Source organism: Pseudovirgaria hyperparasitica (genome assembly GCF_010093815.1).
Source record: "Pseudovirgaria hyperparasitica strain CBS 121739 unplaced genomic scaffold EJ05scaffold_2, whole genome shotgun sequence".
Lineage (NCBI taxonomy): Eukaryota > Fungi > Ascomycota > Dothideomycetes > Acrospermales > Acrospermaceae > Pseudovirgaria > Pseudovirgaria hyperparasitica.
This window is the reverse complement of record NW_022985550.1, coordinates 760,651-780,278: the sequence shown is the minus strand read 5'-3', so window position 1 is coordinate 780,278 and position 19,628 is coordinate 760,651. Positions and strand designations below refer to the sequence as shown.

The window sequence follows — 19,628 nt, the reverse complement described above, 5'->3', positions numbered from 1 at the left end:
AATTGTTGGAAGCACTCGCAGGAATTGCCGCACACCCTTGTAGATAGGCGGCCGAGGAAACGGCCGTGATGTGCCGCCTGGTCACGGCAACATGAGGCATCGCGCACAGAAAAGAACTACAGATGATGGTCAGCAAGAGAGGTATGGCATGAGAGAGAGAGCGATACGGACCGGGAGATTTCGTACCGGCGAACGCGTGGTAAGTAGCGCTAACGAATGTGATGGTGCGTAGTATGCACGAGCTTCAAACACTTTTCATCAAGCATGGGGAAAAAGGGCAGCATGGATGGTCACTGGTGTGCAAGAAGTTGGTGACAATAGGTAAGTTGGACCAACAGACTAACTAATAGTAGTGAGGGGGGCCGTCAGGGGAAGAGTTGACGCTAAAAACGTGCAGGCTGGCTGGTTCCTCGGTCGCGCCCGCCCCTTATCCTCCCCCCCCCCAAAATAAAATAATCACGCCTGTATATGGTATGCACAGGTGTATGTCCCATGTTGCGCCCCCCCATGTCTCCCGCGTTGGCTTGGTCTTCTTACTTTTGCCAGCCCACGAACGGTGCTCCCGGCTCGCCGCCCAAAAAGCACTTACTTACCCACCGTGGTGCCCGGTCTTGTGTACGTTTACGTCTGCCCAAAATTCTCCGCCCTGACCTTTCACTTGTCGCGCTCACTCACGCCTCATCCTCCCAGTATCATCATACTCCTCTGATATTCATTCACTTTGCTACTTCTCCGACTGCTTCAGCGGTTGCCATGTTACGGCGGTCGTAACCGCGTATCTGATACTACGCAACGCGCCCACCTCCCGGTTACCAAGCCTGCCATTGCGTCCTGCAGGAACAACTCCAGGGTCCATCATCAATTGTGACTGAACTTGTTTCTCTCACAACACCGCTTTCACGCGCCAAACGCTGCTCGTACAGTCCATTTCATTTACCAATATTCTTTCACAGGCCTCTCTGGCTCGCTGGCCGTCATGGCCTCTCCTCCCGGCTCACCAGCCAGTGGTGGTGGAGGCGTTTCCAGACCCATGAGCGCCATGATACGTCCAAACAGAAGTTCAAGTCGGATGAGCGTCAGCAGTAGACCAGGCGGCAGCAGAGCTTCTGATGAAGACGCCAAAACCGCCGTAAAAGTCGGTATGTATGCGTTGCTTTCCCGCTCGCTCTACTCTTTGCATATTTGCTGACCGATGCATCTCTTGTAGCTGTGCGCGTCCGTCCACCACTCAAACCAGATGATCCTGGCTACGAACTCATACCGCAGCGATTTAGAGGATCAACGTGCCAAGCCACAACCCCAACAAGCCTGGCTGTCGAATCAGCGCAAGGAAAGAAACTCTTCGTCTTCGATCAGGTCTTCAACGAGAACACTGGCCAGGAAGGCATATGGGACTATTTCAGCGACAGCGTAAACTCTTTTATTCAGGGATACAATGTCTCTATACTTGCGTATGGACAATCCGGTGCTGGAAAGTCGTACACCATGGGGACCACAGGCTCCACTGAGCAAGGAGACCAAACATCGATGGGTGGGTTAAATGCTCTATTATCATTTCGTATGAATGTCGCTCATAGACCTTTCAGGTGTTATTCCGCGTGCAGCAGTTGCACTTTTCCAGAACCTTGCGGGGGGCGCAGCTGCCCATAGCAAGACTGCGTCAGCATCAGGAATCCGTGCGCCCTCACGGTATTCCACGCAGCAACCACTTTCGAGCCTCGCGAACAAAGAGAAGAATTGGCAGATGAAGGCTTCATACGTGGAGGTTTGTGCTAGCAGATGGTATGACAATTACTGGAAACTAACGAAATTACAGATCTATAACGAGCATCTACGCGATCTCTTGCTGCCAGATACAGTGCCGCATAATGAAAGAGCGCAGGTGACAATTCGTGAAGATGCAAAGGGGCACATACTATTGACTGGACTTCATCAAGAGAACGTCAATTCGGTCGAGGATCTAATTAATGCCCTAAACTTCGGATCCTCCATTCGACAAACTGATTCGACTGCGGTGAATGCGAAATCGTCCCGTTCGCACGCAGTGTTCACCTTGAACTTGGTTCAGAAAAGGGCACAAACCACCCCGGCGCAGGAGAAGCGACGGTCCGTTCCTCTGGAAATGATGAGCGGATCAGACAATTGGGTGACCGTCGATAGTAAGCTCCATTTCGTGGATCTGGCAGGAAGTGAAAGACTCAAGAATACGGGTGCGCATGGAGAGCGCGCTCGGGAGGGTATCTCGATCAACGCCGGACTTGCTAGCTTGGGTAAAGTCATTTCTCAACTCTCATCGCGCGCAGCCGGCTCTCATGTATCCTACCGAGACTCGAAGCTCACGCGCCTCCTCCAGGATTCACTTGGCGGCAATGCTATTACATATATGGTTGCGTGTATTAATCCGGCGGAGTTCCATTTGAGCGAAACCCTGAACACTGTTCAGTACGCACAAAGAGCTCGCGCCATCCAGAGCAAACCGCAAATACAGCAGGTCAACGAAGACGGCGACAAACAAGCCGTTATTGATCGTCTCAGAGCAGAAGTCTCGTTTCTCCGGGACCAGATCCGGCTTTCGGAGAAGACTGAGCGCCGCAACAATGCTCCTCAGGAGCGGGCCGAGAGACAACATGAGCGTGAAAAAGACATGCAAAATCAACTACTGGACATCCAGGAGAACTATAACGCCCTCAGTCAACGTCACGCGAAGTTGATATCGGAAATCTCCAAAGCTAGAGACGACTCAGAAGACACGCCAATGCTCAAGGATGCCATTGGTGACAGTGCGCTAGAGCGATTGAAGAGGTCAAATTCTTTCGCCGAAGCTGTTGAGTCCGTGGTACTGGAGTACGAGAAAACTATCCAAAGTCTGGAATCGTCTCTTTCTACGACTCGATCGTCCTTGTCCTCCAGCGAGAGTTCATTGCTCGAACGGGAGACAAAGATCGCATATATGGAAACCGTTCAGCAACAACTTCACGCTCGTATACAGAAAGCTCTCGATCGCGAAGCTAGTAGCGAACAGTATCTTCGCGATCTAGAGGCCCGCGTAGACGGCATCACCTCAGGGGAAGAGAAGAGCTCTGCTATTATTCAGGAACTTCGCAAGGAACTTACCCGAACTAAGGAGAATGAGTCGAGTTGCGAGGAGTATATATCGACATTGGAAGAGCGACTGGCCGAATCTGAGCAAGACCATGAGATGATGCAACGTGAGATTGATCGACTCGAACACGTTGTAGAACGACAACGTAGTATTGGCAAGCTGGATAACCTACTTTATGAGCTCGATCATATTCGTCAAAATGACCCGAAAATGGATAATGGGTTGCCGGTCAATGGCCACGCAGAGGAATCGGAAGTTGATAAAGATACCCATATTAATGGCGTAAAGTCCCATGAAGAAGAAGACGTCGAGAAGAGCTTCGATTCAGGACTTGAGGCCCAACGCACCCTCGACGAAGAAGTGCACGAAGAGGCCGAGATTTTCAGCAATACCAGACCAGCTCAACTCAAGACTGTAGATGAGCTGAGTGAGCCTCTCCAAAGTACCGCACAATCAAAATTTGTTGCAGACAAGCTAGAGAACGTCACCCAAGAGCTTTTTGATCTTCGCGTTGAACACGAAGGCACAGTCAATGACTACGACGAGCTAACAAGAAAATATCAAATTGCTCTAAACACCTTGGCCGAGCTTCAAGATGCTGTTGAAGAAGCTCGGGTTGGGCGTCGTGCAAGCAAATCTGTCACGTCATCCCGGCCAGATTCTTTTTTAGCGCATGCGGGGATGAATGGGCTGAAAGAAGAGGATGGACAACATTCATCTTCGCGTACGTTATCTGCGGAGTTGTCCTCAGCTGGGGAGTCTTCCAATTTATCCAACGTAGACGAGACGACCGTCTCGGATATTACTGAGGAAGGCCCTACGCAGGAGCTTGAGAATGGTTTGGGTAAGGAAGAGGTTGAAAGACAGGCTACACCTGTTCCTGTCGGGGCTTTCCCGGATTCGACTGAGAATCTCAGCAATGCGAAAGATATAGCCTTGGCTCAAGAGGTCGAGGAGCTTCGAAAGCTCAACACCGAAAAAGAAAGCCATATGGACGAGCTAAACACTCAGTATGGCCTTCTTCAGGACGAACATAAAAAGATGTTGGATTATGTGCAAGAGTTGAAGGGCGAAGTGCAAAAGGCTCAAGCAAATGGGAGACCATCCTCACCTGCCCAGGTCATTCGACGAAAGTCAAGTCAAGGGTTTAACAATGACCGCGCGACACGTTCGATCGCATCACTACGCAACATGGCCCTCGAGAACTTCGAAGATAATCCTGAGGTTGTTCAAAACTTCGAAATCAATCTCAATGCAGTCATGACGGAGCTTCATATACGTTCAGAGCGAGTGCAGACTCTGGAGACAGAGCTTACTTCTGTGCGCAAAGAAATGGATGGCAAGATGCAAATCATCTCTGGACTTACCCGTGAAAGATCCAGTATCAAAGCATCATCACCACTCGACCTATCTGTGGTTGCCTCGATGCGTGACCAACTTGTCGAGAGTGAGAACCAGATGCGGGTACTCCGAGACACCCATGCTGTACGCGAACGTGAGTTACAGACCCAGATTGAGACTTTGCAGGCATCCTTGGCATCGAAGCCAGAGTCACTTGCTACGAACGATGAGGCCCGTGATTTGGATACTCACCCAGACGCTGCGCACAACGAGCAGGTCGCCGCTCTTCAAGCCGAGGTTCTCGAATGGAAATCCAAGCACCTTGCCGCATTGGAGTCTATGAAGACCTCCGAGGCTCATTTGAACGAGACGATACAATCTCTCGAAAAGTCATTGCACGATTCTGAACAACTTCACGCTGCTCAGGTTGCAGAGCTTAAGGCCACCACCGGCGCGGACCAAGAGCTCTCTGAAAGTGTTATGGGTAACACAGACCAGCATTCTGAAATGGTTGTGGCATTGCAAAAGAATCTTGAGGAGCATAAACAGTCAGCCCTTGAAAGCGCAGCTCGTGTCCAAGAGCTTGAGCATGCTCATACCAGTATTCTCAAGCAGGTTGAGGAAGATTCTTCTGCTAGAGAGCTGACTTCCAAAGAACTGGAAACGCATCGAAGCCTTGTGTCTAACCTGGAGAGACAGATTGACGAACACAAGGCGACGTTGTCTCGTTGCCAGGCAAATCTCGATGAACTGCAGATATCCCACACTGCAGAAGTCAGTCAGCTCAACGAGCAATTGATTAAAGCTCAAACGGATTCGAATGAGCGTCTAGCTGCACAACTGGCCCAGCATGAGCAGGCCACGGCAGCGTTGCAAAGTGACCTCACAAAGAGTCACACGGAGCATCAAAGTGCTAATGAGGCTCTTCAGGCGCAGCTCACTGCTGCGCAAACTCAGATGATCACTCTACTCAAGGGAGTGTCAGCAGCTCTCAATGAGGACACCGACGCGGAAACGCTACAATCTCAGGTTGAGAATCTCGTTTCTACAAGAAGAGACCTGACAGCTCAACACACTGAAGCATCGGAGAGCTTGTTAACTATACGGGCCGAGTTGGAATCGGTCCAAGCGAGAGCGCTTGGTATGGAAAGCTCGATCGATGAACTGAAGGGAATTAACGAGGAGCTACTGAAAGAAATCGAGCGCGTGGGTGCCGAAGAACAGAAGAAGGCTCGACTCGTAGAAGAGTTGGAAGATCAGCTGAGTTCGAATTATGATCAACATCAAGCCGCCAACAACAGACTATCGGCGCTTCAGACAGAGCGCAACGTACAGCTTGAGGAAGTGGTACATGCCAAGACTGGTATTGAGCGAGAGTTGGAGGAGTCACGAGTCAAGATTGCAGCTCTAGAGGTGAGTGTCAGATGCTCTCTGATGTGTGGCCATGATACTAACATCCCCCAGGCTCAACTCGGCATTAATCAGCGCAACTCTGTAGATCCACAAGGCATTGAGCGCTCTGGTTCAGCCAACTCCAACATTCGCAAGTCGCAATCCACGGCCTCATCGCTCCCATCGCCACCTCCTGCTATTCCGCTTCCTCCACTCCCTGGCAACAACACCTCCCCGATGAGCCCGACCAACAGCCAATTTCCGCCTTTGCCTTCTCCGCCAACGTCCCGGCATCAGAGCAAGGACATTGCCCAGGCGCAGCTTGTGGAAGACCAAGAAGCTCGTATCAGGACCATCGAGAAGCATCTCTTCGCCGAGAAGCAGCTGACGGCAACGCTAGAAGAGGCTCTCACAGACCTCGAGTCCAGTAGCACAAAGGTCAAGTCCGAGATGGAGAGCTGGAGGAAGAAGTGCTCAAGCCTCGAGGAGGAAATGGGCCAAATGCGTAATGAGCGAGAGCATGCACGACACTCACTGCAAGCAGTCGAGGAAGAGCGCAGTAAGAGGATGAGGGTTGAAGCCGAGAGAGCTCATCTGGAGGCTCGCATGGCAGTCATTAACAGCAGCAAGAAGAACAAGAAAAAGGGAACCCTGAATTGCTTCTAGACACAAACATTCTTACACTTTTACATCTTTTGAACGGCGTTGGAGTTGATGGTCTCCCCAATGGGATTATGACCCGGGCTGGACCTTTCTATACCCAACACACATTGTTTTGGCTATTTGTGTCTTCATTCTGCTTCTTGTCGTTGTTCTGTCTTCCTTTTCCTGTTCCTTTTCCAGCACTTCTTAGGTGCTGAGCGAACGATGTTCTTTATGCTGACTTTTCCTCCCCCGAAATGCCTGCTATATAGTCTCCGCCTTTTCTGCGTCTCTGTTGTTCTTATACCGACCTATCAGCCATGTGTTTATAAAGGCGGCGTTTTTGCTTTCAGAGAGGAAACAGATTGAAGGGAAAGATTGGACGGAAATCACAAGCGTGCACGCCGTTACGCGAGAACGTAGTGACGCAAATCGAATATTGGCGGAAGAAGAAGAAGAACATATTCCGGAATCATATGGACGATGAAAGCTGCGAGCCATTACTCGACAACAGTTCCATTTTCCATTACTTGTACACCATGTATGACACACCCTCTGTATACCTTTTTTCACAACAACTTATTTTGCGGGGGCCGTGTCGACCTTCAAGGTCGCCCGGTTCTGCGGTTGTACAAATTATGATATTCTTCTATCTTCGTATCCCTTATCTTTTCATGACCGCTCCTCTCACATAACGATTAGCACAACACTCAACCGCACATCTGCCAAGAGCAAGTATCATTCGTCCCAACTTCCAGAACGCGCCATTACCACGCCCTTCCCATAACAGCTAGCAATCTTATACGGAACGTTCCTCCATTACGCCACTCCTCAACGGCGCATCCAAACCGTTCCCCCTGAAACGACACGTTTACTCGTCTAGACCAAACCCACTTAGTGAAGACTAAGCATCCTCGAATCCAAACTTTCCATGACTTGCAAGCCGTGTCCGCTACCTCGGAAATTTTCTTCTCCTCAATCATGAACCAGGTCGCTCTTTCATCTTTCCTGCCGCCTCCCGCCCGTGGTGTACCAAACGGGGAAATTCCACCTCCCCTACCACCCACCCACTCTACTGCCGAATCGAGACGGCTATCGAGATGGTTAACAGCCCAGCCCATCTCCCCCAGAAAAAGCAACCTGAAACAATAGCCCGCTCGGCAAATCCATAAGCACAACTTGTGCCGGCAGGAAAAAAGAACAACTGTGCCGGCAGTCGATCTGCCGAAACGCCACACATGCAACAGACACAATCTGTACATTTAGCTCAAATTAATAGCATAGATTTCGTTATTTTTGAGTTCTTGTGCTTGTTCCGGGACCTGATCCTTGTTTTTGCGGCCTGGTGGGTCTATACCACCATGTCTTGGCGGTTTCATGATGTTGCTTTTTGTAGACGTAGAACGTAGACACCTTAAATCATCAAAGAGAAGCGATGATCGACTATACTGCTTTTTGGCGGGGCTATATCGTACTATATAGACGTCACTGGTGGATATATCCCAATCTTGTTCTTTCTGGTGGGTTGGTGGGTTGCTTGGTTAGTAGTGGGTGCAAGAAGGATTTCATATAGAACAACCATACACAATTAATTCAATACTAAACCATTTTCATTCATTTTTCTTTCTTCTATCGCCCTACTCAAGCAGCCTAGTTGGTATTTTTGCCCGCCTCTTTTTATTTCTCTTAGTCCGTCCCATGTTGTTGTTCTTTTCTTTGGTAGATTAGTTAATCTGCCTGTTTCTTATGCACTTAGGTTAGTGTAGGGTCGGGATGGAATCCTGAATCCTTCTGGCGCAAAATATATGGGTCTGATCGATGATGCAAAAGATGTGTCTCTCTGGCGGCTATTAGTATCCGATGGCGCAGGAAAGGAAATAAGAGCGCTAGCGCATAAACGATTGGTTGACTAATTAGAGTAGTACCTTATTCTTGTGTGCACAGGTAGTCAGTGCAGACTATCATAATATGGCTTTGTCGGTTTCAAAGATCACATTATGTATGTTTATATGCACGCATGTATGTATGTAATTATGTATGACTTCCAGGATATAACGAAGCCGAGGACCAGTGGCGCTGGCGTGACGTGGAGTGACATCTGACAGCAATTTGACACTGACAGCAACGCGCCACATCTTTCACTAATAGTTGACACTGACCACCGCTGATTACGGCACGTACACGCCAAGTAAGATGGGAAGATACTAGTGCTATTAGGTTGATGAAAGGCCGCTAGATTGCGATTCTCTTTGCTGTCTTGACACTTTATATGGCACAATTGGATTTGTTGATACGGAGTTAGCAACGCGATCTAGCAATGTGGCGAAGAGGTATGAAAGGGAGATATCGTTGTCAGGCAGATTTATTTGGGTGACGACCATATCTTGAAGCCTCGGAGGCTCAATAATGATTCTAGCTAGAAGCCGTACATCATCAAACAGGTAAGTCCGTTTCTAATACTCTCCAATACTAAGCCTTGGAACATCGGACATGATGAGTCCCAGTTGTAGATGAATGAACAGACCATACAGAACTTTCTGGCGCTTACCTATCTACGACGAGGCCAAACTCTTTGTAGTCATGTTACATCGCACCTCTCGTTTCCAGAACTACTTGCGCCTGATATACAGTGCAAACCAACCGAGCAGACGATACCCAGCTGTAATCCCAAGAATGATTCCAACCCTCTTTCCAAGCTCTCCAGTTGCATAACCGTATCTTTTCAGGACGGCATTGCCATCGATGAGACATTGATCTGCAAGGTCTGTTTGGTACAGGCAATTGCACCCCGTTGACGTAGACATACAGCTGTATGTGCGCGTGGCGAACTCGTTGACCATCATGCCTTCAAACACCCAACGCTGGTAATCGATATACGAGAACACGTAACGCCAGAAGACGTTGAGTCTTGTTAGAGGGACGAGAAAGCCACCAACACTCATCCACAGCCCGTTCGCGAAGGCCGTGGCCGCGAGTGAAACGACGAAGATAGGCTTGACGCTGGATATAAATACGACCAGTGACTCGGCGGCGACTAAGTCGAGGAAGAGATATAGAGTCCAGGTAAAGAATGCTCCAGGGGTAGGTCTAAAGTTCGATAGCCAATACGAGACGACAGAGAAAAGAATTGTGATTATAAACAGGTATGGTATACCTATCACAAAGTTCGAGATGATGAACGCTGTCGGTCCGTAGAGCCCGTTTGCTCGTTCCTTGACGTATATGGAGCGGTCTTCAAGAAATGCGGGAATATAGGCAACGGCCATGAAAGACATGAAAGCTCCGCCGAAGAATATTGCGTTGATGAAGGATTGGATATTCTCTTGGTCTGTTCCGAGCCGAAGCCAGACTGTGCCCATCATTATGGCAAGGCCCATGTACATTGCAACGCGAATGCCATAAGCGATGACATCGCGGTAGCTTTTTATGAAGGCGCGGTGCATGAGAGCGAGGAGTATGGTGGCAGTACCGGCAGAAGCATGACGTTGCTTCTGGTTGGAAATCTTATTGGGCGATACAATTCTGCGTATCTCTCGCGTAATACTCTCCGACTCAGGTGACATGTCCCAATGATTCTGTAGACATGCGAGTTCTCTTTCCAAGGACTGGTCGTGGGCTTCGAAATCAGTGTTGACCAGATCGAGGAGGAATTCGGCAGGGTTTGTGTGAAGAGGTACGGCATGGCCAAGGTTTACGAAATACTGCGTGACAGCTGTGACAGGGCCATTATAGATCTCTTTGCCTCTGGAGAGTAAAAGCAGTTGATCGAATAAGGTGAACGTCTTCGTCGACGGTTGATGGATGCTTGCGATGACGATGATCTGTGGTGTTATTATCAGCCTGCTGCGAAGATATCTGTATAAGTTTTTTTACCTTGTGTTTTCTTGCAAGGTCTCGGACGAAGTTGATGACTTCAAAGCTGGCCGCAGAATCTAAACCAGACGTAGGCTCATCGAGGAACAGGATCTTTGGGCTTGTGATCAATTGGGATGCAACGCTAACACGACGTTTTTGTCCTCCACTGATGCCTTTCCGTATTGGCGTTCCAATCAAGTTACCAGATTGAGCAGATAGGCCGAAGGATCGGAGAAGATGTTCAATTCGTTGGAGGCGTTCTGCCTTCCCAACGTTTCTGTATGATATAAGCACTGTTCTCTGGACAAATCAAACTATGGCACTCAAGCTTTGAGCAAGTACTCTCATGTCCTTGGCCTGATGCGTATGTCTTCTCGAGATTCTCTCCCTCGGGCATAGATAAATATACAGGATAAGTAGCTACATTACGATGAGACCTACTTACTTTGGTAGCGCAAGTCTTGCAGCGAAATTGAGAGTCTCTTTGACAGTAAGTGAGCCAATCAGCACATCTTCCTGCTCGACATAGCTGCTGATGATTCGAAACTCTTGCAGAGAGATTTCCTCGCCGTCAATGTATGTACAGCCGCAGATGTCTGCCTGGAGAAGCTCAGTGCGACGGGCCAGGACGTTGAGAAGTGTTGTTTTCCCACAACCACTGTACAGAATCGTCAGCGCTGCTCGAGCAGGGACTGAGTGTGACATACCTCGGGCCCATCACAGCGAGGAGCTCGCCTGCTTGGACTATGCCATGAGCTTTGTCGACGGTTACTTTTGGCTTCTTTGTTTCGCGATCTTTGACAGTGACGGTGATGTCTTGCCACGCAAAGCTGTGAACCGTATTGTTTGTGAGCCCGTGAGAAGTACCCTTCTCGACGTCGGTGGTGGTCATCCTTGTAGGCACGAAAATGTGATATTGCAGTTGATAAAGTGGATGTGGAAGGGATGTTGTGGGAAAGAATTGAAAGAACAGAATCACCGCATTAAAGGATGATGGAAGGAACGAGTCAAAGAGCGCATCTTGGTATGATGGCTGTTATTTAAGCGAGATCCCTGACATGTAGAGAGGTCGGCGATGAGACGTAGAGCAATCATAGTGATTTACCCAATTGAGTTAGCCACTTGTTTATAGAGTTCGCGAAGAACGTGCGGGTAGACAGCGAATCAAGGGATTTAGAAGCTCGCCGACCAACAATCTCTAGACCCATTAGCGCGGTCTTTACATAGAACGGGAGGCTAAGTTGCCCACAAGCTTAACAAAGGATGGATGAAATACTTGGATGCACTAAGTGCTTATAGAGTCGATCTTGTTGTGACTTTCGATGTGTGCACATGTGCCTTCATTCCACTTCGTATACCTGTCGAGTTGGTTCTACATTCACTACAGCCATGCGTACGAAGACCACTCATGTCCTAGTGTCGAAGAGACATAAACCGCATGTTTGCCTTGCTGTAGGTCAGCTAGATTAGAAGTCCAAAGAACAGCAACAGGTACATAGTACAGCTGAGGCGACTTGGACCAAAGGATTCCTCTAACGTTGCTAGAGTGTATATGAGGCCAGTAGGGGCAATGAGTGTTAGATCTGTGTTCATTGGAGGCACAAATGGGAGCGTGGCTGAGCGTCAGACAAAAATACTGGTGAGAATCTCCCACGGTCTAGAATTTCCAGAGCTACGAGTCATGCACTCGTTGTGCGCACGCACAGTACAACAAGACACAACTATGGAGAATATCTGAGGAATCTAGGTTTTCAAGGTCTCTTGATGCGATTTGATCGTGGCTTGTTAGTGCCTGATCAAATACGAGCTGTTCGCGATGATACTGACTTCGGATATAAGGTCCTACCTGCTACTCTATATGTTATATTGATTGTCTTGAAATGAACGCCAGCCAACTATGCCCAGCCAACGCCGATGCTGTGATACCTCGCGGCATTGTAATCATATACAGGTCTAGATGCCCATATAATACTTACCTCTTTCATATACGTAAAAACTTGTTGCTGTCATGGGTATCACTTTGATATAACCAATCCCCAGTCCCACAAAGAAACCTCTCCATCCTCTCTCCATCCATATTCTGCGTCCTATTTCGGCCATTCCTAGCCGATGTCCGTCCCCTACAACGCCGCCTACTTGCATGCGCCGACGTACGACTTCAAATGGGTATGAAACCGTCTGAGAGGTCAACCCTGCTAATGCCCCAGACATCAACTCGGCCCACCAGGTGAGCTGTGAAGGTTTGTAACGGTCAGAAGATCCACCCCTTGTTTCCTCCAACGTTGTCCATTCGGCAATAGCAGGTGCGCGAAAGAAATCGGAAACGGTATCGTGAGCGAGGAAGGACGAGCCAGCGTATGGCAACATTCCTACCATAGTTGGCGTAAAGCCTCGGAAGAAGTTTGCAATACCTGAGTGAGGAGTGACTTGTTGTATAGTAGCGGAGGTGGCTGATATGGTTGACGATACCGGCTTTGTAGCGTTTAGTTTAATCTGTTGTGGGCCTGTGGGTGGAGGATGTTCGTTATAGATCTTCCTGCATATGGAGGTCAAAGTGCTTCGGCCCTCCCTCCGCGTTTCGAACGCTAGACGTACACGAATAACCTCCAAAGGATATGTGAAGAAGACTGATATGCAGCCCGCAAGGGATCCAGACAAAAAGCGTCGTCCCGGAGTCTCGTAGTCCTTATTGGGTATGAAGATGTTCCGGATTTGCTCGTATGAAAGAAATTTTATGCCTGCGTATGGGAATATTCGGAGAAGAGTAGCGGAATGTCCTTTGAACAGCCCACGGGAACCATCCTGCTTGTATATATCTCGCACAGCTATGGCGACACCTGACCATGATCCTGTATATTTTGCGAAATGTGGGTTCGATGCTTGGAACAGTATCTTAACACGATCGAGTGGACCGACCATTGTCTTTGCCTGGAACGAACAGTTAGTTATCCTGACTGGAGTTCTTCAGTGCTGTTGACGTACGGCGCATCCCGCGAGACCACCAGCGATGCCACTCTTGATGATATACTCGTTGCTCCGTCTATTCACATATCTGACCTCGCTGCGGTCTTCTTTCTTAGGGATGATCGAGTCTTCGTCTGTCGGGCACAATGGCGGGTCTCGGTGCGGTCGATTTGAGTTCGCGGGGGTCATCGTTTGCAGTGGTAAGTCGTTCTGTGTGGATGAGGCATGGCTGCCGAGGAGGCTCGAGGGCATCCCAGAACGACAAGAAAGGTGCGCGGAGGTATTACCTGCGCATGTATGCAGATTGTACGCAAAAGAACTTTGCGAACTGGAGAAGTTAACCCGAATGTGTCTGTGGAAGATGTGTTGCGGGCAAAGCAAGCCCGGCAGGTAAGTCGGCTTAACGTCACCTTACCTAGGTGCTCTGCCGAGATATAAGGTCCGTGCACCTATAGCAGTTAGGCAGATAGGTAACCGTGGCGTACGCGTGGGATCGCCATTCTCCAGGAATCTTATGAGCACGTACAAAAGTATCAAGAATAAAACATATACCCTTTCCTGACCTTTTCAAGCCACTGAAAATGAGCACGAGACACAGAGATTAAGTACGAGCCGAGATTTCCTTCTTCACGTCGTCACTCACTGCAGCCACTCTTTCTCAATGTCTCTCTCAAAGTCTTCAGATCCCATCATATATCGTAGCTCTGAGCTCAATGTTTTTCTTATCGACATACCGGGCTCTATATCTTCGGCACAAGGATCAAACACTTGCCCAGCAATTGATTCAGTGCTCTCATGCGCGCCATTAGAGACGCCGTATATCATTAAAAACGAGCCTAAAACTGCCAAGGCGATAACGCAGATGCAAGGTACTGCTTTCGATGTGGAAATACACAAAATATACAAGGCTTGTATCAAGAACGCTCTTCAGGACATTAAAGACCATGTAGAAGGCGCTTGGTGTTTGCCAAGGAGATCATCTCCGTCAACCCAGCCGGTCTCAAGAGCTACCTCTGCTGGTCCTGAGATAACAATGGGAAACACTCCTGATCACGACGAAGATACAGCATCCCGAAATTGCCTCAAACCAGGCGCATATCAGCCACGCCAGTACCGTAGTGATGCCGTTGATGACTTCCTGTCCAGCCTGTGTGCATTCAGCAATACGCAACATATGGGTTTTCCTCCTACGATGGAGACCATGGTCTTACACCGAGGCAGAAACCGTGCGACTTCTCCGATGATTGCTGAAGAGCCATGGGAGTCTCCATTATTCAATGACAAGAAGATTCCGATCCAGCTCACGTTAAGAGATCACGCAGGTTCGAGCGGATCGCCTGATCCAGTCTTCAAGTTTCGGATCCCTCCATTGTCAAAGCTGATGCTAGATGATTTCAATAAACCAGATAGCCTTCGCGACTCGATTCGATTCCTCGGTCAGCAATATGATCTTGCCCGGCAGTTTGAGCTCATAATCATTGATCCACCTTGGCCAAATCGTTCCGCAAAGAGGAGGCAATCTTATTCTGTAGAGCCTTCAGTGAAGGGCGTTAAGCGTAAGCTTCTTAGTATGGATCTCGACACGATCATCGCACCAGAAGGTATTGTTGCTATATGGATCACCAACAAGGCTGCTGTCCGTCATGTAGTGACGGGGGCTGGTGGTCTATTTGAACGACTGAATCTTGACTTTAAAGAGGAATGGATCTGGATCAAAACAACTACGACTGGGGAGCCAGTCTTTGATCTCAACAGCGTCATGAAGAAGCCGTACGAGGTTCTTCTCATCGGCCAAGCTTCACCAGCGCCGTCAAGCCCAGTCCCCGTCCAACGCGGACATGAGGTGACAAGAAGAGTCATTGCTGGTGTACCAGACCTTCACTCGCGGAAACCTTGCCTGAAGTCGATCATCGAGGCTCTGCTGCCACCAGGGAAATCAGAGAACTATGCTGCCTTGGAACTCTTCGCTCGGCATCTCGTCGCTGGTTGGTGGTCATTTGGCAACGAAGTTCTGAAGTTCAATTGGGAAGGATACTGGAATCCTTCCATCAGCCATGACTGAAACTTTGTCATATTCTCCAGACACGTCATGACACGCATACAACACTCATGACGTTATGAACTGACACATTAAACTTGGACCAGACGGTACGGCTCACACGCCTTGGGGCTGGGTCGCAGGAGTATACTGGAGTCCGAGCGCTGGAACGATAATTAACGTGAAGCATGAACTCATTTCCCGACTTTGGATCATTCCACGTGTGAAACATACGTGGGATTTATGCGTGTTCACTTGGTAAGCTTATCAAGAGGATAGAGGTATGCGTGGTCGAATCGAATGCTGGTGTTGCCAGTTGGATCGTTATTATAAGCTGCACGACGAGCGCCACCACGTGTTGGAACGTTCACGCTTACGACCGCTAAAAATACATTTCAGAGAAGAACGGTATGCAAATTCTAAAGGTGCCCAAGATCCTGCGACGCATGCGAAGCCTTGTTTCTGTGGTAAAATACCTTTCAGACATTTCTACCACATACTACCCAGCAATTAGGTGTGGCGCACTCGTTCGAGAAATAAGACTGCGCACAAACTGCGGACAGACTAGACTGCATAGTACAGGTTGACCTCAGGGGGCAGCCCTTAGAATTTACGAACAGGCTACGTCAATAATAATAATAAATCTCCTCTTACCGTGGTCCTCATGATTATCGCCTCACAGGTGAACTTCGCTCGCGAGGTTTGGGGATGGCGGGCCGAATTGATGTAGAAGAGCGGAGTCAGGTTGCGTCACAGATTTCCAGGAGGAGGTACGCGCAGTGTACGAACCCATGATGATGACGTCGAATACAACCATTTGGGACTGCAACACGACTCCGACATAACGCGGACTTCTTTGCGGCGAGCCAAGCCAACCTATCAACTTGACATAAAACCAACATCATAGTCTCCAGAGTTGTTGCGGCGTGATAATGCCGACTTGGAGTGAAGTAGACAGGCCCATTCATGCCCTCTAGGTGGTCTTGGAAGTATTGTAGGGCTGGTCTGTCGCGACAACGTCCATAACGGTGGTGGATTTGCTAGCCGGTTTCGTACAGACTGAAGGTAGAGAGTTCTAATACAGTTCTAGAAGACACTTGATTCCACAGCCGCATCGCAATCCCGAGAGGTGGAGGTTTAATGAAAAACCTTCTAAGTTCAATGGGTAATTAGCGCCCAGTTATTGGTGGTTCTTCTTGAAGACCAGGCACCTAGCACCACCCCACGACCTTTTAGCCGAAATTATCCTCCGAAGGTGAAACGAGACGGGGCGCGCGATGTATGTCAGCACGACTCGTAGACTTCTGCCCTCGAAACGCATCGGCCCAGGGAGGAGCATCCGCGACGGAGATCGGATCGAACAAGCTGTCGCAGAGTCGTCGACACCGATACTTTTTCACACGACGCGGTCTCAGTTAGCACTCGGAGAAAAAGAAATCGCGAGGCGTCCGGTGCTCTCTATCCGCATCCGCGAAATAAGCTCTGCAATCTGTCTGCAGGAACACCACAAAGTCCGTGAGTTTTGGACGTAATTCCAAGTCAAGGGTAGGCAATAATCTTTTTTTCTTCTCTTTCATATGCAGGGGCAAGGCTTGTGAACTCCACTCCGGATCGCATATACCTGTACTTGATGGGCCTTCCCGATGGAGCAGTGATTGGGTGTGATTCCCATATCTGGTATAGACTTCACCGAAAGAGGAAAAACGGCGAGAGTTGGTAGGGGAGACAGAACGTGAAGACCCTGTCCTGTCTGTTTTCCAAAATGCAGGGCGGGAAGCCATCCGAGGCAAACGCTAAGATCGCCTACTGGTGTCTCTGCCACCGAGGGAGATGGTCGGTGGAGCATTGTACGACAGCCGAGTTCCCCTATGCCTGTGGCGTGGGGACAAAAAGACGTTTAAGCCTGGGGATACTTCCTCGGTCTACCAATTCTGGCTATGGAAGAAGTATCCCCGCATGGGGTGCTTTATTACCCGCAACCTGGACTCCTGACGGCCGGGCACACCGCTCCAGCTAGTACTGTAGTCGCTGTCGGGATGACATGTGTGTCCAGCCAGATATGAAGACAAGAGAAAGACAGTTTTGACTGCCACACGTCCCTTCGTTTGACCTGCCAAAGATAGACATCAGGCAAAAGTTATTTACAGCGACAGCCTTTTCATAAGTCGAAGTGTATGCACAGTTTGCAAGCATAATCCGTCAAAGTCAGTCAGCCTGGGTGTAAGGCCTATAATTAACCCCGCCTTACCGTAACGGGCGCGGAGCGGCGATCACTGCATGTGTCAGCGGGATCGATGGCTCGAGTTCCGCCATGGCGGCGCAGTTCAGGCGTCAAGATCAAGGGTACCAGGCTTTCTGGGGATTGTGAGAGTAGTGCATGTGTAATTATGATCATAGGTTGTACTCATGTGAAGGGGCATTGTTTATGGGATCAAAGTCGTGGCCGTCTACTGTACCATGGATTCAGGCCTCATCACAAGTCGAGAACCCGTGGCAAAGCCAGTCCGTCATTCGGCATCAAAGCAAGGCAAAGAGACATTCCGCAACAACGGCGCCAGCACCGCTCCCCCACGGGTGTCACCTCCAGGCGTTGGTGGCTGCTCTAGCCTCTGGGACAAGGAGGTCTTGTCTCGGGCGGTATGGTGACTGTGGTGGTTGGTGGATGTGGCATGGCATGTCACCGTGGCGTCCCCGTGGCTACCCCGTGGCTATCAAGTCAGAGAGCTGCAAGTCTCACAAACCGGGACATAATCAAGAGTGCAAAGAATGTGTTCTGTAATCTGATACGTTTCTCCAAGTATCGAGGCGCACAAGCTGAGTCCTGGGGCGAAAGTGTCTGAGGCGAGGGCTCGTAGCGAGTCGATTACTTTTACTTGGACGGAGTAGATTGAGTAGATCGACAATAAACAGGATTCACGGGGAAAGGGAATGCAAGGCCGAGTGATGGATGGCGGAAGCCAGTGACGGGGCGGTCGCGGCAGGGCGGGAGTGGTGCAGAGTGCAGCGAAGGAGTGTAAAACTCGGTCAGCGATCTGACCTATCACGCTGCCCATACGGCGGCGGTGAGAAAAGGTGAGCAAAGCCTGAGTCACCGCCAGTCAACAAACAGTGATGACAGGCAAGCAACAAAGCAACCAAGGCCAAACATTCTACAAGGGCGCAAAAAAAAAGCAGCAGGAAGTTCCGGGAATGTTGCAGGCAAAGAGGGAGGAGAAAAGACACCCTGGCTGGCTTTGAGTCTTTGTGCTGAGAAGGATGCAAGGTCCATTCACGTTCACGTCCGCACAAAGAAGGTTTTCGTTCTTCTGTGACTCCGTGTCGCGTTCCAACAGGGCCAGAGCCAGGGCGCCTTTGCTCACTCCCATCCCCCCCCCTCCCCTTTATTTCCTTTATTTTGCGAACGGACTCTTCTCTGCACCCCCCTCCCCACGCGGACTCCCAGACCCCCAGATGATCATATTTAGAGTTCGCATGTCGCTGTCTGACTGAGACCCAACAACGGGGGTACCGACTCTTCATATAATAACAGACAGCCTGACCCACCTCGGATTCTTGTCAAATCTCTTCTCACACATATACACATACACACACAAACAACACATCGAACTCGTCTAGAGGAAATTTGTTAGGGTGTGTTAGATTGCTACAGCCGCGGCGCCATTTGCACACTTGACGCCCTACTCCAACACCGAAATATCCCGATCCGCTACCCTTGGCGTACCGCCACACGCGTTTCTATACATAACAGCACTCACCCACGCCTTGACGCGTCCAGGACAAGTCAACATCACAATCCATACTCACAACATGCACTTCGAATCTTCACCTGGAACATCACCTTCACAACCTATATCGATAGGCAGGATGCAGTCCTCGCCTACGAGCTCATTTGTGAGCATACCACAATCCGGAACATTTGGATCACCACTATCACGACGGACCTCAGCATGCGCATACCCCAGCTGGCCACAAAGCGAATCTCTAGGCAATGCTCCAGGATCTTTCCGGAGTAGTGCACCCAGCTCATTCATCAGTGACGAGGATCTCTTTGGATTCGACGACGAAACACCCTTCCTCAGCGAGGCGCCAGCACCACCAAGAGACGTTACCACGGCCCAAGCATTTCCACTATTGCCACTGTACGCATCAGCAGAGAAGACCAAGAAGAAGAGGCGATCCAGCACCAAGACCAAGGTTCGTCGCAGCTCGAAGCCGATGACTCCCATCTCAGAGTCGCCTGAGGCACCGGAATGAGGCGCAGACATGTGGGACGTGGAAGGCTCGACCAACGCA

The 19,628-nt window shown here is 49.6% G+C and overlaps 6 protein-coding genes across 6 annotated transcripts; 3 read left to right on the top strand and 3 right to left on the bottom strand.

The window, feature by feature from the left end:
• Window positions 1-874: 874 nt before the first annotated feature.
• On the top strand, window positions 875-6,793 carry EJ05DRAFT_184912 (kinesin family protein-like protein). The gene is made up of 5 exons (XM_033739624.1): window positions 875-1,139; window positions 1,208-1,531; window positions 1,587-1,765; window positions 1,817-5,857; window positions 5,909-6,793. Exons 1-5 carry the CDS (start codon window positions 977-979, stop codon window positions 6,500-6,502), a joined length of 5,301 nt encoding a protein of 1,766 aa, XP_033604232.1. The 5' UTR covers window positions 875-976; the 3' UTR covers window positions 6,503-6,793.
• A 319-nt stretch (window positions 6,794-7,112) lies between these two features.
• EJ05DRAFT_184899 (uncharacterized protein) lies at window positions 7,113-8,089 on the bottom strand. The gene has a single exon (XM_033739623.1). The coding sequence runs from the start codon at window positions 7,738-7,740 to the stop codon at window positions 7,246-7,248; it is 495 nt and encodes a 164-aa protein (XP_033604231.1). The 5' UTR covers window positions 7,741-8,089; the 3' UTR covers window positions 7,113-7,245.
• A 761-nt stretch (window positions 8,090-8,850) lies between these two features.
• EJ05DRAFT_184897 (putative ABC transporter) lies at window positions 8,851-11,529 on the bottom strand. Its single transcript, XM_033739622.1, has 4 exons — window positions 11,041-11,529; window positions 10,779-10,991; window positions 10,352-10,610; window positions 8,851-10,299 (listed from the first exon to the last, which is right to left on the bottom strand). The coding sequence occupies exons 1-4, from the start codon at window positions 11,223-11,225 to the stop codon at window positions 9,088-9,090; spliced, it is 1,869 nt and encodes a 622-aa protein (XP_033604230.1). The 5' UTR covers window positions 11,226-11,529; the 3' UTR covers window positions 8,851-9,087.
• Window positions 11,530-12,286: 757 nt separating this feature from the next.
• EJ05DRAFT_434417 (mitochondrial carrier) lies at window positions 12,287-13,486 on the bottom strand (the record flags this gene model as incomplete). Its single annotated transcript, XM_033741658.1, has 2 exons — window positions 12,287-13,261; window positions 13,316-13,486. 2 exons carry the CDS (start codon window positions 13,484-13,486, stop codon window positions 12,287-12,289), a joined length of 1,146 nt encoding a protein of 381 aa, XP_033604229.1.
• Window positions 13,487-13,777: 291 nt separating this feature from the next.
• On the top strand, window positions 13,778-15,489 carry EJ05DRAFT_184888 (MT-A70-domain-containing protein). Its single transcript, XM_033739621.1, has one exon. It carries the CDS (start codon window positions 13,959-13,961, stop codon window positions 15,357-15,359), a length of 1,401 nt encoding a protein of 466 aa, XP_033604228.1. The 5' UTR covers window positions 13,778-13,958; the 3' UTR covers window positions 15,360-15,489.
• Window positions 15,490-19,142: 3,653 nt separating this feature from the next.
• Window positions 19,143-19,589, top strand: EJ05DRAFT_496673 (uncharacterized protein; the record flags this gene model as incomplete). Its single annotated transcript, XM_033746430.1, has 1 exon — window positions 19,143-19,589. One exon carries the CDS (start codon window positions 19,143-19,145, stop codon window positions 19,587-19,589), a length of 447 nt encoding a protein of 148 aa, XP_033604227.1.
• Window positions 19,590-19,628: the final 39 nt, after the last annotated feature.